The following is a 26,496-nucleotide window of genomic DNA, read 5'->3' as shown; positions in this document are numbered from 1 at the left end:
ATTTTTAGTAGAGATGGAGTCTCACTCTTGCTCAGGCTGGTTTCAAACTCCTGAGCTCAAGCTATCTTCCTGCCGTGGCCTCCCAGAGTGCCAGAATTACAGGCGTGAGCCACCTCGCCCAGCCACCTAGAGAACGTTGATATTTCCACACAGGCCAACGGATCCTGAGAAATGTGTCCAGCAAGACATATGCAAGGGTGAACCCCAACTCAAAATGACCAGTTTCTTGTCTGCTGAGTGACCACTGCTACTTCCTTACTGATGGCAAGTACACCACTGCTCAAGTCTTGCTGCTTCCTGGACAGACATTATGGAGATATCCAATTACCAAACTGCCCCCACTTTTGACAGCATTCAACCCAGACCTCCTCCTCTTTGATCATCTGTCCTCAGAGTGTTGGGCAGCCCAAAGCCAAACTCCCCCTCCCAAAGTTCCTCTAGGCATGTTCAACCTTGCTGCAGCATGCTAAAAAAATCTAACTTTGTATCACATACAACTACAGGCATATTCCTAGTCATCTCTGGTTGGTGGGATTTGAGTATATTATTTATTGGGAGAGGGAAGTTTAAATGCACTTCTAGTGAGAGCACTGAGGGGTGGCTTGAGGGGCAGTTTTAGCCCTACATAATCTCCGTCAGAAGCCTCTCCCTCTCAGCTATGGTTTGAATGCATCCCCCAAAGTTTGTGTGTTGGAAACTTGATCCCCAATGCAAGATTAAGAAGTGGGACCTTTAAGGGGAGATTAGGACATGAGGGCTCTGCCCTCATAAAAGGATTAATGCTGTTATTGCGGGAGTGGGTTTCTTTAAAAAGGATGAGTTCATCCTCCTTACCTTCCTCTCTCTCTCCCTCCCCTCTTTTTGACCTTCTGCTATAGGATGACACAGCAAGAAGCACCTCGCCAGGTGGGAAGCTCTGGACCTTGGACTTCCCAGCCTCCAGAACTGTGAGGAATACATTTCTATTGTTTGTAAATTATCTGGTCTGTGTTTTCTGTTATAACATCACAAAACAGACCAATACAGCCTCCGAGCACCCTAAATAAACATGCAATATAGGCCCAGAACTCTTTTCGTTTGTTACGCAAACACAATTTCAACAATAACCTTAGTCGTGTTCTCTCAAGCAAGTCACCTCCCCTAAGACTCTCCTGTATAAGAATTTGGAAGCCTCTATTTCTCAGGCTCATTTCTCCTGGGCTTTGGATTCATAGGAACTGGCCTTGTGAATTGCTTTGCCCAATAGGATACAGGGAAGGGGGTGTTGTGCCAGTTTGGAGCCTAGGCCTCAACAAGCCCTGTGGTTTCTGATTGATCTCTTATTCACATGGCCGCATCCATCTGGCACGTTAATACACCTGGGATAGCCTGATAAAGGATGACAGAGCATGTCACTCAGTTGCTCTCACTGTCCAAGCGGAAAGCCAGCCAATTGCCCAAAGCCAAGCTGACTGGCTGCTGACAGCTGACTACAGACACACGAGGAAGCCAGCCAAAACCAGAAGAACCACCCAGTTGAGCACAGCCCAAATTGCTGACCAATGGAACCATGAGCTAGGTAAATAGTTATTGGTTTAAGCTATTAAAATTTAGGGTAATTTGTTACACAGCAAAAGCTAACTGATACAATACTACTCCTTTGAGAGCTAAGCAGAGATTAGTTAATGAGCCCACAGGGTAGTTAGTCATCATTACTCAAAGGAGGATGCTTTTCAAACTCTTGTAAATTACTCTGTGAAAAAGAGTTCCAAGGGTAGTTTTGAAAATCCTGCTATTATACTTCCTTTGTGAAAAGTCATGATCCAAATTAGCACATTTAAAGTTTATGAGAAATGCTGCATTTAGAAAATAAACAAACAATAACTTAGCATGTCTTAAACACTTGGTTAAGGATCCTTATTTTCCATACAATGCCTATGAGTATCTTTCTTTCACTAGTGTCCTGAGAAAACAATTTGGGACATGTTAATCTAGATCTATGGATGAGCCCTGGTTTGCAGTCTGTAGCTCATATACCTGGAGTCTCTAAGCATAGATGGTGGGAGTGGTCAAAACACTTTCTGGATGTCAAAAAGGAGCATCTACATCCCAAGAGAGATTTGGGATTACCGCTGTTTGTCTCAGAGTGAGTGGCTGCTTCTTGCGATTGCACCTGGTGAGGCAGCAGGGCGGCCACAGGTAGGGGCAGATGCAAAGCCTCCCCTGGAAAGGGCTGTAATAAAACCAGTGCTGGCTCCAGAGAGTAGACAAGCTGCACGTAACTGCCAACATTCTATATTTACAGGAAACTGGCACGTCATAAATACCAAGCTTTGCTGTTTATGTAGCTGTTTCTCATCAATATATGTGGGGATTCTGTAATTATCATGAGTGCTATTCAAAGATTCCAAAATCTCAGACAAATGAGCATAGCAGATAGAGTCAACTGAACCCTGCAGACGCCACTGCCCCTGGGCCCCACTCTTTGGTGTAACTTCGCTGCTCTGCTGAGAGCAAAGGGCCAGGGCAGGGCCCAGGCCTGAGCTATGCTCAGTGGCTTCTCTTTTGGGGTGTGGGACAGCTAGGGGAAGACATATGGTCTACCTGCCTTCATCTGCTCATTCTCCATTTTACAACCAGCAAAATCTTTCCAAGATGTGGATGTGGTTGGGCCAATTCCTTGCTTGATTAAATCCCCTTAATGTCTTTCAATGCTGCTGGGGTAAAATCTAAACTCTTTAGGTGTTGGGGGCCCTGTGAGATTGAGGCCTCTCCCTTGTCTTAGCTCCTGCCATTTCCCATCTTGAGTCAACAACCACTTCAGCCATAGTGAGTGCCTTGAAATGCACAGATGCCCCATTTTGTCTGCCCTCTGCCTTGGCATGCACTGTCCCACTGCCTGGAATACCCTTCCCTGTCCTCTTTACCTGGCTCCATATGGATATTACCTCTTCTAGGGTTGTTGTGGCAGACTGTTTTCCAAAGATGGCCATGGCAATACCACTGCATCCCACCTGCTCTCCTGCAGAATGACCTTACCACACCCCTCACATATGGGTGGGCAGAAGGGACACTAGGTTAGTTTTGGGGTAGCCCAGCAGCCCTGCTTTCTGCCTCTCGAGCTCTGAGCTATGGTGTGAGCCACCCAGCTTCCTCTGTTGTCAAGAGAAGCCACTTGGAGCAGCACTGAGACACCGGACATGTGAACAAGGAGGTCATCATGGATATTCACCCCGGAGAGCATTCTGATGACTCTAACTCCACCTGTCATCTGCCTGCAAGGACCTCAAGCAAGAGCCCCTCCAGCTGAGCCCAGTCAACCAATAGATCTAGGATTCGCAATAAGTTTTTTTAAGCCACAAAGTATTGGGGTGCTTTGTAATGCAGCAATAGATGTCCAGAAAGGCAGTCTTCTCTATGGCCAAGACAGTATCAGGCAGTTCTGAAATTCAGCTAGTGCATGTTGGTGTGGCCAAACTACTGGCTGTTGATGGCTGATGTCTGTCTGTCTGCTTGGTCAGCATCGCTGCTGCCTCCAGTTATTAAATACCTTGAATAACATCCCAGTCAAGGGGCCTGCAATGTGCTCTCCTAACAGCCTGTGCCAACGCCTTTATACCAAATTAGTATCCCACCTTTTAGCTGTGGCAAGTTACCCCACGCCTCTGACCTTCAGGTCCTCCTGTGAGCAGTGGGTACCACGGATCCCTCTTTGAGGATTGCGAGGGTGGAAAGAGACACAGTGTGCAGAGCGCCTAGAGCAGTGTCCTGGCTACGAAACTGCCTTCTCATTTGCCTGCCTCTCCCATCAGACTGTAGGTTCCGAATGCTTCACCACCACTGAGCTCCCCCTGCCTGGCACACTGCCTGGTGTCTTGGAGGTGCTCAGAAGCACTGGTCAAAGGAAAGAAAACATGGATGCTTGGTTTTGGTTCCCTGTCCTCTGCCCTGCCTCCACAAGATAAACCCAGGTGGCTGGCCCGATGGGAGGCCCCACCACAGCTACCCCAGAAATTCTCCTCTGGGGCAGAGAGCAGGGCCTGTCTCCAAGATGCCCTCAGTGTGGTGGGGACTCCATGAAACACAAGTGAACTTGGACATCAGAGGCTGACATGGCTTCTGGGGATGCAGTGGCTCCGTGTGGACAAGGGAGCAGTGAGTGCAGACTCAGGCACTCAGGGGTCTGGATCAGCCCCTCTCTATGTCAGACTTGAGGCTGGCTGAGTGGCCTTGAGAGCAGGGCCATAGTCCCCAGCTCCGCCCCCAGACCCCCAGATCCTCTGGGAGCTTACAGGAATCAGGGAGTTGTTTTTAGATCTAAGTCTAGAATAATGGCTGAGAAAACTGTTCAAATGACATTGTCCACTGCTCAAGCCTGGATTTCCTTCTAAACGGTTGTTCTGGGAAGGGGAACTCCCTCCCTGCCACAGGAATGCTGGAGCACACGGCCTGGGGTCAACCCCAGCCCCATCCGTCACTCAGGAGCTGCATGCCCTGGGCAAGCTGCTTAATTTCTCTGTGCCTCAGTTTCCTCACCCGTGAAATGGAGGAAATAAAACCTATGTCACAGGGGGTGAGTCATTTAAGCTCTCTGAGCCTTAATTATCCATCTTTAAGATGGTAATGAGAACAGCCATGTGTCAGGCCAAGCTGAGGTCCATGTCAGGGCTTAGGAAACTGCTTCCACCTTCCATAGCTGTCTGACATTTCCAGTCTGTATCCTGGGAGATGCTCCTAGGAGGTGAGGACATGTCTTATCTATCCCTCCCTATCTCCATTCTACCCCTCTTGTTTACAAAGTTCTTGACAAATATTTCTTCATTTGATTAACTGGAGGTATTTATGCACACATTGGCTAAACGTGACATAAACAATTTGTTTCCTTGGATGTTACTTCTCCAAGCCTCAGTTTACTCATTTATAAAGTGGGGAAGATTAAAGAGACTTGGGAGGATTTTAATCCACAGTCAAGAAAGTGTGGGGAAGACCTTGGACCCCTCTAGCCACACAGCAAGCCCAGCCAGTGCTATTTCCCCCCTCCTCTGGATGGCCTGGGAGCAAAACAACTGCACAGCAGTATTTGTACATTATATGCTTCCACATGCCATGCTTCTCTTGCTCCCAGTCTTCCTTGTAAGCATCTTAGTAGGAGAGAAGAATTCCTAATTACTTGGCGGATTGCTTTTTTTGGGGGGGGGAACTTCTGTGAAACCCTGTGATGCACTTAGTACCTACTACCAGGTCCATTTGTGGCTGAAAAATAAAATGGGGTATCAGTGGCTTGTGACCCTGGTGGCTGGACTTACAACAGAGGAGCAAAACACTGGGGGAACGTCCTGCTCAGCTCCCACCCTGATGCACGTGTAGAACTGGTGTGACTACAGCACACAGACCAGCAGGACCACAAGCAACCAGAGTCAGGCATTGGCTAGCACCTTGCCCCTGCCTTTAATATTATTCTCTTTTGGGCAGCGGCTCTTATTTGTGACAGGGCTCCTGCTCCTTGCATGGAGCAGCTGTCTGCCTTTGTTCTGTCCACACCGATCCTGTGACTCGCTCCAACCCCAGGACCACAGAGATGAGTCTTCCACTTCTAATCAGAAGGTATGGAGCCTCCTTCTCAAGTGCCTGGTTATACCCCAGTGCTCAAACTCCCAGCTGCTGTCTGGGAAATGTTATTAATAGTCAGGCAACATCAAGCCTCCGGGTGTGTTTCCAAGAACTTCAAGCTCCTCAGAAGGGGCTGAATTCTGGGGAATCCCACAATGTCCCGGCTATCCAGGGATGGATGTGTCAGGTCACCCAGAAGCCCTTTCCTCTTTGGCTCCATAAATTATAAATCTTGGAGTTAGACTGGACCTTGAGAACCTTTTCCTCATTTTAAAGAGGAAGAAGCCAAAATCCTAAAGGGCAAGTGACTTACTCCAGGTCCTAGAGATGGTCAGTGGTGGCTCCGGAACAGAATGACCCTACACCACTGCGCTGTCATGGAAATCAACAAGCCAAAGGAATTGACATCACCCATGCATACTCCTCCTCCTTTGACAAATGGGCCTGGGGTCATCACCCCTTTACCCCAGAAAGAAACAGAGAGAGACCCTCGACACTCAACTGATCTGAAGACATTCAAAGCAGCATGGCGCTCCTGTTGCTTGCTGCTGCCCAGTGATTACAATTTCTTTGCATCTTCTTATTAGAAAGATCAAAATAGAAAACAATAGAAGTCTCTGCCCATGTCTTACAGTGTGGGACACTCCCTCCCCTTCCCCTTTCATGCTGTGTCTCCATGCCAACGCTGTCACTAAATCAAGTATATATGAATACACTTGCAGAAGAGCTTTTTACTTCCTTTCCAATGCTCTTTAAAAAAAAAAAAAAAAAATACCGAGGGCCAGCAAGTTTCACAAGGAATGACACAATCAGTCACCTCTTGAGTCACGCTGAGCTCTTTCTAGTTTGAACAGATTCCTCTCTGAGCTGACTCGTCTATTTACTATAGGAAGGGAGACAAGAAGATTCACTTTTTGCCATTTTTGGTATAGAAAGGTCTGATTCCTCTGCCAGCAGAGCAGAGAGTGGAGCAAAAGTTTCAGGCAGCAGGCTATTGCTGAGAGTCCACATTGCAAGCAAGAACTGGGATGTGTGTAACAAACTGCACAGGATAGCAGTACCTATGGTCAAAGTGGGATCAAAGAAATGGGGTGTACCCAGGTACCCAAGGTGGGACAAGCTAGGAATGAATGTTTAAGGAACAGGAGGAAGGACTGGCGGAGGGAAGAGGTGAAATTGGAGAGGTGGGCAGGACCAGATTGTGCAGTCCTGATTCTTGAATATGTTCTTACAGCATCATTTGGACTCCATGGAGTATGGACACGAGGGCAAGGCCCATTAGCAAGCTCCTGCAGTGGGCAGTGGCCCGAGCAAGGGCTCCACCAGTGGAGATGAAGAGAAGGAGAGAGATGGAGACCCAGGTTGAAGGTGAAGGGCCAGAGTCTGCAGACAGGTGGGGTGGAAGGGAGAGAACTCAAGGCTAATTTCTAGGATTCTAGCCTATACAACTTAGTGCATGGTGGTGACAATACTGAGATGGCAAAGCTAAGGGACAAACAGGTGTGCAGGGAGAATGAAAGCTTTCTTTACTTTCAAAGACAAAAGTCTCTTAAAACCTCATAGCTCCATTTCAAACTAGATTTGAACTCCATGTAAACTCAAGAATTGTTGTTTGGGTTGCCAAGGAATATACACACACATACCATACATACATACGTATACCTCTCACACATGCAAACCCACATGCATTCCAAATCACACTTTAAGTAGCTGTGCCTAATATGTTAAAACTTACTACTGCCTGTTGTGTTTTACAAAAAAGTTATAGTACCATAAATATATGTGTTTGTAATGTGTGCATTCCAATCCAAGTGTGGGGATAAAGTCATCCTGTGGGACCCGCCCTCTGTGAGGAGGAGTAAGGGGTCTTGCCACAAGCTAGCTCTGCAAAACCAGAGTGATAAAGTCAAATGAACTTGGGCCTGTGTCCAGGAGGGAATGAGAGAGCCCAGAACAAGCCCAATCTGCTGGTCGCATCACAGCTTTTGATGCCCAAAAGTATTACGCTGACTGCCCAAACCACACCTCTGCCTAATCACTGTGGTTCATGGTGCAGAGGAAAAGGCAGCTCTCACAAGTCCAAGATGGGAAAAAAAATAACTCCTCAGGCTTCCACCTTTATACATAAAACAGCAGCATCCAGAGTGCTAATGAAATAGCTGACAAGACAGATTCCGTGATTACCTTTGGAATCTGCTCATGAGCAAGCAGCAGAGAATCTTTCAGAATCCAGAGGTTAAATCATGGGAGCCAGTGGAAAGCATCCAAACCAAAGGCCCAATAGTGAGGGCCACACGTGGACCTAGTTTGTAACATGCTTAGGGATTTCTAGGCAAAAGCACATGTCATCAAGATGTCTACTTGCAAACAGAGTCTGGGGTTCTTGGGAGAAATGGTGAAGAGGACCTTAGAAATAAGTCTCTCACACAGAGCACCACCAGGAGTCAAGGGCACACACCCTGAGGGTAAAGGGATGGGAAAATGGGCACCATTTTGGGCCTTCGATTATGGTGTCTGCCAGGGTTGTTGACTGAGTTTATTCCAAATGTCCTCTGAAACAGCTCTTGGGATCCGGTTCCAAATTTCTCAACAAGATGAGTTGTGCAAATTGAAAGGGGAAGTTATCTTTGGGCCCCTTGAGGTTCCTTAAAGTGTGAGAACAAGGGAGCACCAGAAGTGGGAACAGTTTGGGAAAATCTTCTGGAATCTTTCAAGGGAGCAGAAAATGAGCTGGGAGCTCAGGGACACAGAGAGGTGTTGCAGAGCTTGGGCTCTGGGCCCTCGCTGGGCGGGGCTCTGGGGTCTGGAACAAACCTGGCTGCTTACTTCCCAACAGTTGCCTCCCAGGCCCAGTGGGCTTTGGAAAGCAAAGCCACATTCCTAAATTTCCCCACCATCCATCCCAAATATGGGCACCTTTTATACGTGGGACACTGAGTTTGGTTGTGGAAATAATACCTCAGTAGATAGAGTCCAATCCTTCAAGGAAAGAATTTAACTTAGTAGAAGAGAGAACATTGTGATCCTCATTAACGATGATGTTTGTTTAGATGCCATGTCTTTGTGCAAATGTTCAGAAAGGACTCTGAGTCACGGTTAAGTTGTGAAATAGACACATCTTTGCAGGGGAGGTCTCTGCTGACCCTTGATGTTTGCAATGCCCAGGCTATCTGGGCAGCATGGACATCAGGAGAGAGACAAGGCATGCCCCTGGTATGGGAGACCTGTGTGTTCTGGCTTCAACTTGCCCTCTCCTGCCTTGTATGCTGGAGTAGCCTGAGTATTTAATTTAGTACATGTGTCTCGAAGAAGGCCTGGCCCCAAAAAGTTCATCTTGTTAGACTTAGGATTGATGGAACCCCCAGAGCCTTATGAAAACACTGGTAAATAACTCACCATTTGTGTGGACAGGCTCTATACTTAGCAACCAAGATATTAAGCACACATCGTTCATTCATTCATTCACATGCTACCCACTCAACAAGCAATTCCTCCATGCAAGTTGCCATTCTGGGAATTATGAGGACATGAAGATCACTAAGCCATGGTCCCAGCTCTCTACCACCAATCTGGGAAGAGGGGAAGGACATGTTATAGGATGGCAACAACAGAAAGTGGAATTCAGAGTTGGGGGAGATCCACGCTAGTGTCAAAAGTTTCACTGTTCCTTATGAGAAGTAAAAGAAAGCTTCAATGTGACAAGGATGTCTAGCTGGACCTTGGAGTTGGATTCCAAAGAGGCCAAAGGTGCTGGGGAGTTCTAGCCAGGAACTAGAGGCAGGAAGACCCTGGATTTCTTGGTGGGTAGTGAAGAGTCAGTTCTTGCTAAACCATGATACGTGGGTGTACAAGAGAACAGAACAACAATAATGGAAAAACGGTTGTCACGTGGACTGCGGGGACGCTCTGAAGTAACAATAATGGCAATGGCTACTAATTACTGAGCCCTTACTAAATGCCCAGCTCTAAGCATTTGGCATGGATTGATTAATTATCACACAGACAGCCCTGTGAAGTAGATACTATCGTCATCCTTGTTTTATAGAAAAACCAAGGTACAGAGAGGGAAAATAAGTTTTATTTTAAGTATTAATGTACCTAAAAGGTGGTGAGGCTGGGATTTGAACCCAGGAAATCTGACTCTAAAAATATACTCTCTCCCCATCACTCCATACTGACCCTACGACAGTGGGGGCAATTGATAGGGGAGGGTTCTGGGCAAAGCATGACCTGAATGAACATTGCTCTCAAGAGGTTGATCTGTTGCTGGAAGAGCTGAATTTTCACTGGAGGGGAACAGATTGGATCCAGGAAGATCCTTTAGGTGGTTGCTGTCTGGACAAGTGCTGACCATAGAGTGACACAGTGTAGAAGCAATGAAAATATTATGATAGTTAATATTTTCTTGTGCCTATTTTGGGCCAGGCACTGGACTAGGTATGTTACATGCTTCACCTTGTTCATCTCTATGAGGTGGGTGCTAGCCTCCTCCCCACACGTGGATGGGGAAACTGAGACCTGGAGTATTAAAGGTCACACAGGCAGTACGTGGCACAGCAGGGGTGTGCACGCTTGACCTCCACACTAATCCAGGGAAATGGCGATAGAGCCAATAGGACTTGTCAAGTCCAAAGTTAGGCACAGCGCCGGAGGGAATGCACTGAAGGGACCAAATGCTTTGGGACGAGACAAGACCCTTGCTCTTCATGGCTAAGGGGGCTGAATAGAAAGAAAGCTGTCGGAGGGTGGGGGTGGGTGGGGGGATAACACAGCACACCTGAGGAGGGCGTTGACAGTCTCCCATGTGGGGTGTTGGGACTGGGTGACCTCAGGCTCCCCACAGCTCACTGGTGAGAGGCATGACATCTTTCCCCTCCCCCCCACCTCCAAGTTGGTTCAGACAAACTGTGCCCAAACAACCTGCCTCAGGAGGTTCCCAGAGGACCCTGGAGTGGCATCTAAATCCTCACCTCACACGCCCAGCTTGCGGAATGTGCAGGGAGAGAAGACCCGGAGGAAGTCTCAGGCTGGACCTTCAGGCTGACTTCAGGTGTGGGCACAGGTGCAATCTGCCCCTCCGTGGGGCTGCCCACATGGGCGAGACCTGGTATGTGTTGTTGCAGGCACTGTCCATGCCCATCCTTGTCCCTGGGCACTCAGGTTCCTGGCATGCCAAGCCCGCAACATCCATTTGCATGAGGGCTTTGGAGCCTGCTTGGGGCCCCCAAGTGTGGGGCCAATTGGACATGCTATGAGTTAGGGACCCTCAAGCAGCCCTCAGCCGACAACAGAGAGTTGCTGGTAGATAAACACCCAGGTCTCTTGCACCCCGGCCGGGATAAGTGGAAGTGGATGTTCCCCACTACCTTCCAGTTCCCCAGTGGGGTTAAGCTCCAGCAGCCCGGCCATGGGGTTAACTGGCTTTCCCATACACCCTGTATCAGCTGCCTGCCTTCCTCTGCCTCACATCCCCCCAGGGAGCTTCCTGGGACCATCCTCTGAATCAAGTTCTGGCCCTGGACTCCTTGTTTCAGGGTCGGCTTCTGGGGGAGTCTGCCTAAGACAGGTGTCTTGGCTACAGGAGGTCTTCTGGTGCAAATCCTCAAGGAAGAAACCACTACTCAAGACACTGACTGTGGAACATGCTGCATATCCAGGTTCCTGGGGTGGGGAAGCTTCTTTGCTTCAAGGTCAGTTTTTTTGTTCAACTTGAAACCCCTTTCTGGAGTCTCTGCATTGTAGGTGGGAGATTGGGTAGCAAGAGGGAGGAAGAAGGATAGATAGAATAAAAAACAAAAAAAGTTCCCATTGGATAGCATTTACTCTGAGGTCTCAGGGAATGAAAAATGGCAGGTCTTGTACTGAGGTTCAACCGAGAACAGAATCGGCAGCAAACGATTGGCACAGAGAAAAAGCCATTGAGCACAATATTCAAAATACACGGAGTGTTTTCTGATAAATTAAGAGCATTCAACTTGCTATTTTATCCAGACTGATTAGTTGAATATTTGCTAAAGACAAGTTCTTTAAACTATGGCATGTGATAATTCCAAATAGCAGTACCTCATTGTTTACTTAGCTTTTGTACTGCTGTTTTTCAGAGGAAAATAATACTCCTATAAATTGTACGCACGGTCAGTACAAAACTATTATGTGCAAATCTGTGACTGTTGGCAATGTCAGCTCAGAAGAACAAATAAAGTTTATTTACTATATAAAAATAAATAAATAAAAATAACATACATGGAATGGGGAACAGGTGGACCAAGTAATAAATTAAACAAATAAATGAAGAGGAGCACACAGCAGGCTGTGGGTATCTGGTCTCCATACATAAACATTTGGTATCTAAGCAATGTGCATGCTCTCTCTACTCAAGGGGAGGGATGAGATAAAACATAAAATTATGTCTCTCCCACCACCATTTGGGGCCCTCATAAAGTCAAATTTGAAGCTGTTTACTTCAAAGCTCATCCCCCAAACTTGTTTCTATTTTGCGCTGGGCTCAGGACACAAACCGAAGTGGGAGCAGAGCAGCTCCCCCTGACATTTCTCTGCGGGTGTGCAGGAGGGACCGGAGTCTCAGGATTCTGCATCTCTGTCCTCTCCTGGGCTTTACAGCAGGGCCTACTTTGCATGATAATACTGGCAGGTGATATTTATCCAGCCTGTGCCTCAGAAGCAGAACTCGGTGTGGGGACCCCAAAGCCAGTCGTTTACTTGGGAGGGGGGACCCCAGGAAATGCCAGGAGAAGAACAGGGACATGAGTCAGGGCAGGAAGAGCAGCTAATAAAGATACGTTACCAAGTCGGTTCCTGAGTGGGCGACGAGCACGCCTTCCTGCTTGGGGAGCTCTGGGAGGCAGAGTAGGTCATATGTTTCAGTCAGTACAACTGAGGCGCAAGGGAACTGAGGTATTTATTCACCACCAAGCCCCTTTCCGTCTGAGGCCTGCTTCTGGGGACTACTAGGGGGTACTTCTCACCTGTCCTGCCTTCGGGTAGAATGGGCTGTGGGGGCCAGAAAAAAACCCAGAGTTGCAGCGGCTGGAAGGTGGAAGTTGGGTGGGCACACACAATTTGTAAGCGCTAGGCGGACAGGTTGGGGTCGGCTTATTCAGTGCGGACGCTCTGCCAAGAGCTTCACACACCTGCTTTCATGTACTCCTGAGAGCCACGTGATGAGATGGGTGCTGTATCTCCAGTGACAGATGAGGAAACCGAAGCTTGGCAAGGCAAAGCAGCTTGCCCACGGCGACAAGCTAACAAGTGGAAAAGCTGGGACTGAACTCGGGTGGGTTTCTCTCCAAGTGCTTGCTCCGAACATCACACTGTACATCCAGCTCGGCTCCCACAGTGCCAACCCCCCAGCAAGGCCATGTGGAGCTGTGGGGGCCGAATGCTTAGACCTGGGCCTTCGGAATCAAGTCTCATAAGCGAGGGGATGAGGCGGTGATCTAAGATGTATCCAAACATAATTTACTCTCTTTGTGCTAATCCTCTTTGGACACCGGTTTCAGCTTTGTGTTGACACTGACAAATTAAGGACATGCTCAGCACTTTTCGAAGAGTAAACAGCAAATTCCACAAGCTGTTCTAATCATTTTTCTTTTCCAGAGTAAAATCCCTTAACTAAACACGTCTGCCTAGAAGTGAGTTGTTGCTGGGACCTCTCTGACCAGATCACGTAGGTCCCCTTAAATTTTAAAACTGCCTTGGTTAAATTTACTCCTCACGCTATTGTAACTGTAATTGTTTTCTTTAATTTTTTTTTCAGATAATACATTGTTAGTGTATAGACATGCTGCTGATTTTTGTATGTTGATTTTGTAACCTGCAACTTTATATTGAATCCATTTATCAGTTCTAATGGTTTTTTGGTGGAGTCTTTAGGGTTTTCTATATGTAAGATTATGTTGTCAGCAGACAATTTCACTTCTTACTTTCCTATTTTATAGTTAATAATGATGTATATTTCAAAATTGCTGAAAGAGTGAATTTTAAATGTTCTCATTACAAGGGATGATAAGGATGTCAGGCGATGGATATATTAGTTAATTAGTCTGCTTTGCTCATTCCGCAATGCATACATGTATTGAAACATCACATTATACCCCATAAATATATACAATTACTATTTGTCAGTTGAAAAATTTTCAAAACCCCTGCAGCAAGTGGTCTTTCCCTGAGCCCTGGGCTTGGTGGAAATGCCAGTTGCAGAGAGGCTTCCTGTGACATCCCAGCCCTGTTGCTCACAAGGATGGTAGCTGTGTCTGAATGGACTTGACTCTGGTCCCCTGACAGGAGGTGATTTGTGATGGGTTAAGTGAGCACAGGTGAGATGCCTTTAGTAGGGTGTGGGGAGGGGGAGAAAGTGAAGTAAACTTAACATTTACTGAGCACTTACTATATGCTCCCACTTGACAGAAGTAGAAACTGAGGTCAGGAGAAATTCTGGGATTGGTTCCAAAGCCCCAGGCTTATTGGTAATATACACACTTTCTCACTCGTACTCCGAGTGTCCTTCCTCCTCCCAGAACATCACATCCCGGCCTTATTTTGGTAAGCCTGGGGGCCTGGCAGTGCCTTCTGCACATCCTGCTTGTTTGAATGGCTATACCAGGGCCATCCTTAAGAGGACCGAGTAAGGAGCAGCACCTCTTTGCTGGCGACTTTTTCTCTGGCCATCTCTGCTTCTTGCTTTACAAGTTGACAACATAAGCAAAGGGAGAGGAGATGCTGAATTAAAATCCGTGGCTAGACCATCTAGGGTACCCCCTATAGCCACATGTGGGTATTTACATTAGTATTAATTAGAATGAAATAAAACTAAAATCAGTTCCTCAATCACTCTGGCCACATTTCAAGTGTTCAACAGCCACCTGTGGCCCACGGCTACCGTATTAGACAGCAGAGATAGAGAACACTTCCCTCAGCACAGAAAGTTCTGTTGCACAGCGAAGGTCTATAAACATAAAGCTGAGTCTCAGAGCCAGAAAAGCAAAACGATAGTCTTGGAAGACAAAAATGACCCCTGGGGCTGAGGGGGAAAGAGCTTAGATACACAAGGTGCTGGGGGAGGGGCGCTGGGGAAGGGGCCTCTCTGTGTCCTATAGGACTCTGCCCCCCCAAGAGCTGCTGCATCACAGGTTTATTCTTTGGCTTTTAACAAAAGCAATCTGGGTCTGGGGAAACACATCCAGGAAAACCACTTTTCCAGATACTAAAATTAAACAGCAGAAATAACTGGAAGCAGCTCAGGCTTCAGGAAACAAAATCCATTTGTTGAGGCCCCTTCCAGAAAGAAGAGCTCCCTCCCCACTCCTTTGGGACTGAAAGGGGGACAACAAGCTGGGAGTAAGGGAGCCCTTCTCACCTGGGACTTGGGCTGTCCCAGAGAGCAGCCTCAGGGAACACCTGCAAATTAGTCTTTGCTTCTGCTGTGGGTGGGGGAGCTGGGACTCTTCTGCCCTTCATGCCCCCCAAAAGGGAAGCCATGTGATTCAGTCATGCTGACTGGTTGAGACCTGACCCAGGGGAGGTCAACCCATAGGCCTGGTGACCCATGGCCAGGCAGGAAACACGTGAGCCGTGCCCATTAGAGACTTCTGGGGGCTATGAATTAAGAAACTGACCAGCGCAGGGAGGTAGTGAACAAGCGGATCAGGGCACAAAAGACGACACCAGGTAGCATCAGGGCCAGAATGGGAGCAAAAATGCACATCACAGAGAAAAAGGCCTGTGTGGGGAGGGAGGGACAGAGAGGTCCAGGCCATCGCTCTGCCAGGCTAGGGATACTTCAAGACTGAGGCAATTCGCAATGGACTGGGATGAGCCACAAACCAGAGGGAGGAAACCATATGAACAGTTTCCCTCCTGCCCCCATACCCCAGTCACTTCCATCACTTCTGTCCCAAGGGCCTTCTTTCCAGGCCATCCATTTCCTCTGCAGCTTCAGGGAGCAAAGGGATCACCATGGAATCACAAGACAGACATTAGCACTCTCGAGTTTAGAGGCTGATCTGGGGATGGGAGAGAGCATGAGGAGGTACACTTGTAATGCAAGATTCCCCCGTTCCCAGACTAGACAGCCCTCCTGGGCTGGGGAAGGATGAAAAAAGTGTGCACAGGAGTTAAGGGGGCTGGGAGACCACCCACCTTGAGATCAAGCTCTGGACACCCTCACCTGGGGACAGTGAAAGGAATGACATTAATGGTTCTCTTTGTCATTCCTGGAGCACCTCCACCTGCAGGGAGCCCTGGCCTGATGGCAGTGCTAGAATTCCACCCTGCAGGGAGCACACCGCCTTTATTTCACATGAGCCCTCAAAGGCACTGGAGGCTGGGGTGCTGTGAAGATGGAGACTGGACACAGGCATCCCCACCACTGGACAGAGGGGGCCAAAGGCAGATGGCCAGGGGCCGCCCATGGGGCCCACACATGCTGCTCTGGGAAGCCTCAGGTGGCCCAGATGGCAGCTGCCCCAACAGCTCAGTGGAGGGAACAGTCCCTTCTGCGTGAACTCCTGAGTTTCCTGTGGGACGCCTCCAAGCATGTCTAGGGTTTAGAACACGAAGACGCACATCAGAAACATGCTTGTTGACGCCTTTCCCCCTGCACGTCCATTAGCAGGTTTGGGTTGCTGGACTGGTTAGCAGCCCTTCTCCCAAACAGACTCACTGAAGAGCTTGCCTTAGTCATGGCGACAGAATCGTTTTCAGATGTGTGATACTTTATAATCCCTTACACATAAGCATGTGGAAACATCTGCCTGCCGAAAGAGAGCAATTACATTAAAAATGGGAAAAGAAGGCTCGAAGTTTAGGAAGAATATTCTTGAAAGCTGACAAGGTGCACAGTGGGTATTTATTCCTGCTGTGGAGTTTGCTCTATTAAGGATAGACAGCTGCCCACACCATTCTGAGAAAGAATTTCAAATATCGATTACTCAAAGCTTCTTTTACTGGAAGAAAAAATTTGTAGCTTGGTTTATAATCTCAAAGATTTGGCTATCTACGTCCTGTAGGATAATGAGCAAAATTTCACAAGATATTTATAAATCACAAACTATAGTTCTAGAAAATTATTCAGTCTTTTTCCTCTATTTGGGGCAAGCTAGATGGATTATAGGGTGCAAATTTCCCCAGACAGGAACGCCTGCTTTTAGCGTCTCAGTGTTATAATAGGCTGGATATAAAACAAGTTCTAAGACAAGTGTGCTTTCTCAGGGATATCTTTTATTGAAAAAGTTGTAAAGATCATGGATTTCCCCACAAGTAAAGAACCCATACATGGGGAACAGGCAGAAGGAATAGAAAACTTTTTTATAAAGTGCAATGTCAGGGCTTAGGGTTTCTGATTTCCACAAAAACAGAATGATCCAAGGGAAACTTAAAGCTACGGTGTTCAGAAAGTTGAACCAGAAATGGCTGTTTGAGTTCTACAAAGCACACACAAAAGAGGGAAGTATTTACATGAAAGAGAAGAAAAAGAGAAGCAAGCTTTGACATTAAGGTTTAAAAGATTGTGTCAAGGGGGCCTCAGAATCATCTGTGTCCCCAGACCTGTACCCAGCTGAGGTTGAAAGCTGGAAGGCTTAGCAGAAAAGTACACTCATGGGGCCCAAATGGAAGAGGGAAGTTTGAGTTTAGGTGCAAACAGTAAATTTGAATAGGTTTTAGAGTATAATTTGAAAAAACCGGGCACTCTGGTTGACATCTGTGATTAGGGCCAGTTAACACCACGAAAGTAAAGCCTCATCCCTGGGGCAGCCTGGAGTGGCAGGACTTCCTGCTGGGACCCTCTCCTGCCTGGGTGAGGTAGACCCAGCTCTTCAGAGCCCTACAGACGCCACATGCTCTTCAGTCCGCCATACTCACTCTGGGTAACCCTCACCAGGCTGGGGATGCTCCTTGGGGTCCCTGGGACTCTGGGATCTCCTGCCCAAATGGCCCTGAGCCTTTTTCTATGGGCTGCCTGGATCTTTCTCAACTTGCTGGTGGGCAGACCACTCTGGGTTACCCCTGGCCGTGCCTGACTGTATTCAGCCCTAACCCTAGGCAAGGAGGGGTGGCCGAGCAATGGCACCATCAGGAATCTGCTTCCCACCACTCCCAACGTGGCAGGTAAGTCACCTCGTGGTGCTTTCCACGCAAGTTCCCACCGCCCTCTCCGCGCTTTCCCTCTCCCTCTCCACCACCCATGGCCTGGGTTTCTGTTCCCTCGGGGCTCCCTGAACACTCACATCTCTATATCCTTGTCTACTGGGTTTCTCATTCCTGCCTGGAATCCCTTTTCCCCATTCTCCTTTGGAAACTGCCTACCTGCTCTGCAAGAACAGCACAGCCCTGCCTCCCTGATGCCTGATCATGCCTCCTCTGAGCTCCTGCACGCGCTGCATAGACTGTGACCAGCATTGAGTGCACGGCGGGTGCTGCCCACAGGTTCTCTTCACAAGACAGTGGGCTGCTTCAGAGTGATGCTGTATGTATCTCAGGCATCTGGAAGGGCCCACCCAGGACTACTGCACTGTAAGGGCTCAGGAAATGCATTCTAGATGTCCAAGTGCAGGAAATCTTTGTTTAACTTCTTATAGCTTTGACTTGTGCATTCATCTGTTTCCTGCTGGCGATTCAAATGCCAAATGTTTGCCCTTGCAGTGAATCTTCTTACATCAGGGATGTTCATTTAATGATTCTTGAGCATCCTACACATGCTGGGCAACATGGCAGGTGAGGTGGATAAAAAGAACTGTTCATTCCTGCACTGAACCAACAGTGATGGTGCAACTTGTGCTGTTCAATGCGCAAGACACGGTATAAAAGGGGCTTCTCTCGTGAGGCTTATGTCCAGGTTGGGGAGTTCATATGCTAGTGGGTAGGATAACAGAAGATTTTGTCCTTGACTTTAGGAACAGCACCAGCAGGCCCACCTAACATTTGTCTCTGCCATGTACAAGAGGCACCCACCTGGCTCCACTCTGGACTACGCACATGTATGTGGACACTCCATGTAGCAAGTTTAAGTTTGCCCTACCTGGGTCTCTTCCTTCCAAGATGTGGACCCAGGGAGGAAGATGCACAGGCCTTGGCAGTGGGCTCAGGGCTATCTGGGTGGGGAATACCATGGCATTTTAGAAAGGCTGATTAGGAAAGAGCTCCCCAAGGAGGTGGTGTTTAAAGCAGAGAGTGAGGAAGGTTAGTACAGAGCCAGTGTGCTGATGTCAGAGTCCGCACTTTGGGCACTAATATGGAGGAAAGAAAAGCAGATGTCTTCAGCTTATGAAGCTGTGGCCTTTCAAACACGATCCATTCAGAGATGGCCCCTACGGGGCTCTAGGCCTGCTCCGCAGACCCCCAGACAGAGGCACGAGATGGGTACTTACACAGAGCACATGGAGGACCACTGCGCCTTGTCTTCTGTCCTCATTGGTGAAGATGTCATTGGGGAATTCATGCAGGGCTAAGGAACAGAGAAAAAAAAAACAGCTCAGTACATATGACAATGTTTTCAGTGTTCTGGGTCTGGGACGGCATCCCCAGCTCTGGTTTTAGAATCCTGGTTTTAATAAGAGGTCCACGAATGTAGATGAGAAGAAACTCTACGTCTTTAAGTTCATGACACTTTAACCAGAATCGAGTGTTTCCTTCAGATAAGAATGTAAGTGACAAACCACAGTAGTGTTAGCAGAACCTGGGATTTGGCCCCCAGTGCGGTGGCTCACATATTACAACAGCTCCTCCCTGCCCTCCCCTTGCTCACCTTTCTGTCTTGATTTCTGTTTGCTGCTGGACTGGGCTGTCACCACCAGGCTGCTCCCAAACCTCCCACACCATGGGATGAAAGCTGATGGTGAACTGGTGGTGAACTATGCGTCCCCCACCGCTAACTGTGCCCCCCTCTCTCTGCCTCTCATAAAACCCAATCGACCTCGGCGGCCAGGTTCTCACTTCTCTGTTCCTTTATGAAGCCTCCTGTGGTCCCTCCAATGGGAGTCCATTGCCCCCTTCTCTGGAGGAGGACACGTCCACCAGGTGCTATAGGGTACAGCACGCTCCACCCTCACCCGTGGCCCCTCCTCGGCAGCCGTCACTAGCTGAAGGAAGATGTCTTTCCCTTAGAGCCTGATGATGTGTACGAGGCTTTCTCTAGTGGTACTTAGGGAAACCATCACTAGTTGATGGGGAAGATGTGCAAAATGACACCTTCTTGCCACTTGTCTTGTTTTGGGTTCCCCCAAAGCAGACCCTCGGCCAAGGATTTGGGAGCACCTAGTTTATTCAGGAGGTGACCCAGGATGCACGGAGTCAGGGAGGCAATGAGGCCAGGAAAGGAGAAGAATCAAAGATGACAGCGCTAACAGGTGAATGGATGACTGCTGAGGACACATGGGCCCAATCTGTGAGGGTAGGGGGGACCCGCTGCTTGGCCAGTGGATTTGCCCAACACAAGCCCTTCGCTACTCCTTGAAAAGGCTCTGCTGTCTGCTTCCAAGGCAGCACTGGGTGAAGGCGTCAAGCAGGTCTTGGCTCAGAGCCATGGGGTATTTGGGCCAGAGCATACAGCTGGAATATAAAGCAAGGCTCCCCTTCTAATGCACAGCAAGGAAGAAGAGTCAATACTGTATTATATATTTGAAATTTTCTAGGAGGATAGATCTAAATCTTTTCACTGTACATACACATACACACACACATGGTAACTATGTAGAGGTGATGGATATATTAATTACCTGGAATGTGGTGATATATATGTATATCACAAGATCAAGTTGTATACATTAGCATATACAAGTTTTATACGCCAGTGATATCTCAATAAAGCTCTTTATAAAAAGCAAGGCTCACCTGTACATATCTAGCTCATCACTCATCAATTTTGTATCATCCTTTAGACATACAAAGAAAGCAGAGACAGGGAAGACAGGGATGTCCTGATTTCCTGAGTGTTTATTTAAGCTGAAACTGTTCTAACCAGGCTGCACCGAGTCCCTCTGGTCAATGAGTGGGAAGAGCAAGGAGCAGTCTGGAGGACTTCCTCTTGGGGACCAAAATGAGGCTATGATCTGGAAATTAGTGCAAGGGGCAGAGGGATGACCAGTGCACACGTTCATGTACTCTGGCTCCTGGCAGGCACTGTGCCTCGTGCTTCGCCCCCACGGTCCCCTTTTCTCTTCACAATACAAGCTCTTACTCCCATTTTGTAGGTGAGGAAGCCAAGGGGCAGAAAGATTAGGTCATACACTCGAGGATCCACAGCTAGAAAGCTGCAGAGTAGGGCCACACACGCAGCCGATCCAGCTGGTGACACCTCTCACAGCTGTCCTCCCAGCCCCTGGCATAAATGTGCCATCTTACTCTTCCCTCTTCCTTTGTGTGACTTCCTGCAGAAAGCAGGTCTGATCTGATCTGTATTCCACGCCACCAGAGGGGACACGGCAGGCTTTTTTCTCTTCGCATTTCTCAGTGCAGCTGCCCCAGGGATTTTTCGCACTGGCCAGTCCTGGGGTTGACAGGTCACCGCTCTTACCATCCTCCCAGCCCCAGAGCTGAAGAGGAGAGACGGGATGCCAAGTGAAGTTATGGATCACAGCAGCCATTGCCTATGGGAAACAAGCCAGTGGTCTGCCCTGGGATGGCGCCAAGAAAGGAAGTGCACGTGGGAACTGCTTATCTGAGGTGCCCAAGGCAGCGGCTTTTTCTTTCCTTCCTCTCCATGACCAGCAACGTGGCTTTAAGGGACAAGGAGTACCCAGTGCCAGCTCCCCGCTGCCCCTCGCTGCACTTCACCCGTGAGCTCTCCGAGGGCAGGGAGTGCAACAGCTGGACCAAGGCACCGTGTCAGCAAGTGGGAGACTTGAATTTTGAATCCAGACATTTTGATTTTAAATCCTCTTGACACTCAACAAACAGCAACTGGATGAAGGAGGCAACAGTGAAAACACGATCCCATGGGCCTCGCTTTCTGGTGGGACAAGTGTCCTGCCAGAGGTCTCCATGCCCAGCCTGTACTGTGGCCATTGCTGAGACTCCCGGCTGAGCCCCGGGTTGGGGTAGGACCCACAGGGCCCGATATTGCCTCAGGAAAGACCACTGAGGAGCTGCCCAAAAGTCCTGGCTGAACAGGAGAGGGCAGAGGAGATACCACAGAAGCTTGTTCAGACACCTCCCTCCCCCTCTCTTCAGGGAATGGGGGGCTTGGCAGTGACCTGACAACCGTGGTCTGCTCTCCAGGCCTGGTCCCTGATCTGTCGCCAGCTAGGAGCTCCTGGCCCTTGATTAAAGGTGCCTCCCTCATCAGAAGCCACGACTGGCCAAGAGAAAGTGTGTGAAAATTCTCTGTGGGGTGATGACAGCCACCGTTCCTGTGCAGCTGGCACCGGAGTCTGCGAAGGGAGCACCTGGCACTGGGGGGTTTCCACGCTGAGATGAACGTGTTGGTCAGTGGCTGAGAAGGTGACAGGTGTGGGGGAAAGGGCTGGGGAGGCAGAGGAGAGCCAGTCAAATGCTTTCAAATCAATTTTCTTTAAGAACAACGAAGAAATTCTTATTTGGTGGGTGATAGTCATGTGGAAAGAATGACCAGGTCAGATATGCCCCCAGCAAGCGTCACCTGACATCCACCCACTCCGACCCCTTTTTCATCATAGCTCCTCTTAGAAAACACATATCAGGTTGATGATGAAATTGGAACAATGGTTTCAAAGGACTTATGCACAGCTTCCAAAAAATACTACATGTATTTTATTTTCCTTCTCATCTATGCATTATCTTTAAAAAGAAGTCATAAGAGATTACATCCAAAGACTGAGCTGGGAGCCCTCTTCTCCTGCCCTTCCTGAGGTCAGTCTGCCCTCAGAGATTCCAGGAAGCATTGGGAGTGGAGTGGAAAAGTGAGGCAGGGAGGGGAAGGAGCAGATTTCGTGGCTCAAACTTGGTGGGAGATACACTAAAACATGCCTCAGAGTTGTCTACGGCAGGGTCAGGAGCGGGGGAATTGTCCACCGATGCCCATCTGTCACTGTTGAGGGCTGTCCCAAAGGCACTAACCTCTCCATGTTTCTACTCAGCCCCGCACTGGACAAGCCAAGCATGTTCTTGGGGCCAGAGAAAGTCTTAGACAGAGTCTCAGGTGATATAGCAAGAAAACCATCTGCATGTCTGGGTGTAGTGATGCCAGTGTCTGCCGCAGCCTGCTATAACAGAATACCATAGGCTGGGTGGCTTGAGCAACAAAATTTACTTCTCACAGTCCTGAAGGCTAGAAGTCCAAGGTCAGGGTGCCAGCACGGTTGGTTCTGGGGAGGGCTCTTTTCCTGGCTTGCAGACAGCCGCCTTCTCACTGGATCTGTACATGTCAGCGCAAGAGTGAACTCTGGTCTCTCACTCATCTTATACAGGCACTAATCCCATACTGGGGGCCCACCTTCATCTAGTCCTAATTACTCCCAAGGGTCCTGTCTCCAAATACCATTACTTTGGGGGTTAGGTCATTCATACCATATGAATTTGGGGAGGGCCACGAACATTCAGTCCTTAGCATCTCCCAAGCTTCCTTTGTGTAAGAACTGAAAAAGAGGAGATGAGGGGTCTCTTAAGTGTAGGAACGGAGAGACCATAACTTGCATATGCATAATTGGCTTCAGCACACAGCAGCAGGGCATGAGGTGGAGGAGGCAGAAGGAAGGCACTGTGCCCGGGCATAAAGTCAGAATAAACTGTGGATGAGACCTGCATTGTGAATCCATCATGGTAGGGCCCGAGGGTTAAGACTTCCAGCCCAGTTAGCTAGACAGTAACATGTTGTTACATTAAGCATCTGACTCCACCACATTAGAAGCTTCTTTGATTGATTTGCAAAGGGCACTGCCGGATGACCTTGGCAGCACAGACGTGGGTCAGGAGATCCACTGGGGAGGCAGCTTCATTTGGGGAGGCCCCTAAAGCTTATTATTTGTCTCTGTTAGCCCCTACATATGCACTATACACACCGCCTACCCGTACCCACGTTGTATTTCACTCAGTGTCATCTTGTCGTGGTTACAAAGGTGTTTGGTACTCTGGCGTTTATTCTTCCCAAGGAAGGTATCAGCCGGGAGTCAAGGGAAGCAAACTCAGTTGGGAATCTGGAAATGTGGGGCCCAGTCCCAGCACTCCCACTGTGTGGCCGTTGGTGGCCCTCTCCCTTCATCTCTTGGGGCCTCAATTTGCCATTTGACCATCTGAAAAATGGCCTCTGAGTTCCTCCTCCCTGCTCCCTCTGGTTAAGCATGTAGTACAGTGCAGCGCACACAGCAGATGCCTAGTAAGTGTCAGTGGGATGAAGAACTCCGAAGAGAATGGACCTCGGAAATGGATCACTTTGTCCAGTTTGTCCAGTGGTTCAACAGCAGCTGCGCTTACTTCCCGGGCACTGCATGAGCTCTCCGCCTGCGACACACTCTGGTGCCTTGCACACACATGTGGGGCATGGGGTTTTAGAATAGCTGCAGCTCTCTGAGAAAAGTATGTACCCAAACAGGGAAGCACACTGGACTGGAAGGCTCTGCCAAGTGCCTCTTGGCCTGTTTCCGCACCTGTAGAGCAAGAGGTGAGACAACATGAGGCCTCTAGCGCTTCCTGCACAGCCAACAGCCAGAGCCGACGCCATCCTGTCTGGGTGTGCCTCCTCATGCCAAATCCAAAAAAACTCGGGGCATTTCTTAATGCTTGAGCTAGGATACTCGCCACCTTTAGGAACTAACATTTTCCTTGGGGGGTCAGTTGGATTTTGTTCAAGACCCACAGCGGGGAAGCAGGTCCAGGTCCAGATCCCTCCTGGGCCAATCAGCACCCATTTCCTTCATCTGTAGATGGGTGTGTTGACGTCATCCTCGCAGGGTTGCTGGGAAGAATGCAGACAGTGTACATGAAATACCTACCGCCATGCTTCGTGGGGCTACCTATCATCATTCTCAATTACAGCACTGATGAGATGCTTGTCTGGCATGGGCAGAGGGCGCATTCCTTTCTGGTCTCGGTGCTGAAATGCACCTATTGCCAATTCCCGCCTGCCTTGAGATGGTATCTGTTTCCCTGGATGGTGTTTAGCCCATGGGAGCTGCATGAATGCCTGTGACTTAGGTAAGTGGTCCCTGTGTTCAGCCCGTTGGGGCCGTATAGCCCATGTAGCGTGTTGGGAGAGCCACATATGCAGGGAGAATGGAGCAGCCTCCCGAAGCTGAGGGTTTCCTCCAAATACCTTCAAGGTGCTCAAAGTCTCTTCTTACTCCTCTCTTCCGCCCAATCTTCCTTTCAGCACACCCCACCCGCCCTGGGGGCCAGCAAAGCAGGCAGTGCCGTTCCCATGGAAACCACAGAGCCCTGAGTGCAGTGGATCTCCCTTTCCAAGGCAACAGCAATCAGCGCCTGCTTCTCTCTCCTGGTTACTTTCATGAGGCCCGAGTTTGATGAGTCTAAACAGAGGTTTGCAGGGGTGGAGCGTGTTTTCTGCTTTGATTGGAGAAAAAATGCAGAAGGGACATGCATGTCCTTTAGGAATATTCACCACGTATCAATCCAATGGAGCAGCCCGGGATGAAGATCAACACATCCTGAAAAGCCCAGCTGCCTTAACACGTCTGGGCAAAAGGAATCTGAGCCGCTGCAGCCATCAGAACACAAGTCTTTGATCCCAGGGACCTTCTCATGACAAAATAACCTAGCACAGTCCGACTGGCCTCTTGGGGGCTGTGCCAAGAAATGGGATTCTTGATGCTGCCCAATTTCTCCCTGCAGTGATGGGTGACTTCAAGCTTCTGTTTCAGACACTTTCATCTGTCTTAGCAAAACCTACTGCTCCCACTTTTCCTGGTGGGCACATTGTGATAGCTCTGCCAGTTGTGGTACTTCTTTGGCCTCCCACAAAGCCTCCCCCCTCTTTTTGTGGCCCCACTGTACTGCTCAGGCACCCATCACATGGTTTTCCAACCACACTGCAGTGCTTTGCTTGCCTGTGTGTACCTTGGGTTAGGTGACCCCGTGAGCTCCCAGAGGATAGGAACCCAGTCATTTCTCTATCGCCAGCACCCACCAGCCTGGGATCCACGAAAAAGGGCAACAACATCAAGTGTGACTAAACACAGAGGCCCTTTCTCTCAGGAGGGGTTTTTGTATTAACATAAGACAGAATTATTAGCTGAGAAAGGATGTTGGGGTAGCTCAGTAAAACTCCCAACAATTGGAACCCAACGTTGGTGGCCCTGAGGGCTGTTCACAAATATCCCATTTCTCCTTGTCCCAGAGACCCAGGAGGAACACTTCTGCATCCCCTTCAACGTTAGAGGGGCCATGAAGCTTGCTTTGATTAATGAAATGTGAGCAAAATGATATGTGTTGCATGTGGCTTTAAAAGCCAGTGCCTGGCTCACCACCTTGCATTTTCTCAGCGTTCCTGGAAACATACATCAGGATGCATTTTCCATCAGCCTGGGTCCCTGAGTGGCTGCTCTCAGAATCCCCACCCCCAATACAGATATTTTGCATATGCAGCATGAGTAAAAATAACATTGTTGCTTTCTATAGCCACTGAGAGATTTGGGGGCTGTTTGTTACCCAGCATGTCCTAGAGAAATGCATATGGTCCTCAGCATTCTTACATCCTTTTGCATATAAGGTTTTGCTTTCAGCTATTTTTGGTTATTTTCTGTCTTCTCCACTAGACTAGGGGAAGGAGGTTAAGGATGCAGGATACTTATTCTTCTCTGTAGCCCCACTGTCTAGCAAAGCACCTGGTACACCAGTTACTTAATGAGTGCTCATTGAGGAAATTAACACATTTGTCATAACCAAAGGCTTCTGAACAAAATTATCCACAAAAGAATCTGTGTGAAGTACATTTATGCACAACTTAATTTTTTATTTTTTTTT

General features: G+C 48.6%; 1 protein-coding gene across 1 annotated transcript in view; it reads right to left on the bottom strand.

Moving 5' to 3' along the window:
• SLC24A3 (solute carrier family 24 (sodium/potassium/calcium exchanger), member 3) overlaps positions 1-26,496 on the bottom strand; it is a 461,500-nt gene that overhangs the window by 165,189 nt on the left and 269,815 nt on the right. Inside the window, exon 3 of the mRNA XM_012657205.1 lies at positions 18,975-19,051. Within this exon, the coding sequence (XP_012512659.1) occupies positions 18,975-19,051 (77 nt within the window). The remainder of the gene's footprint in view (positions 1-18,974; positions 19,052-26,496) is intronic.

This window comes from Propithecus coquereli, unplaced genomic scaffold (genome assembly GCF_000956105.1).
Source record: "Propithecus coquereli isolate 6110/MARCELLA unplaced genomic scaffold, Pcoq_1.0 Scaffold533, whole genome shotgun sequence".
In the NCBI taxonomy this organism is placed as follows: domain Eukaryota; kingdom Metazoa; phylum Chordata; class Mammalia; order Primates; family Indriidae; genus Propithecus; species Propithecus coquereli.
Note: the sequence above shows the minus strand (reverse complement) of the source record. Positions and strands in the feature narration are given on the sequence as shown.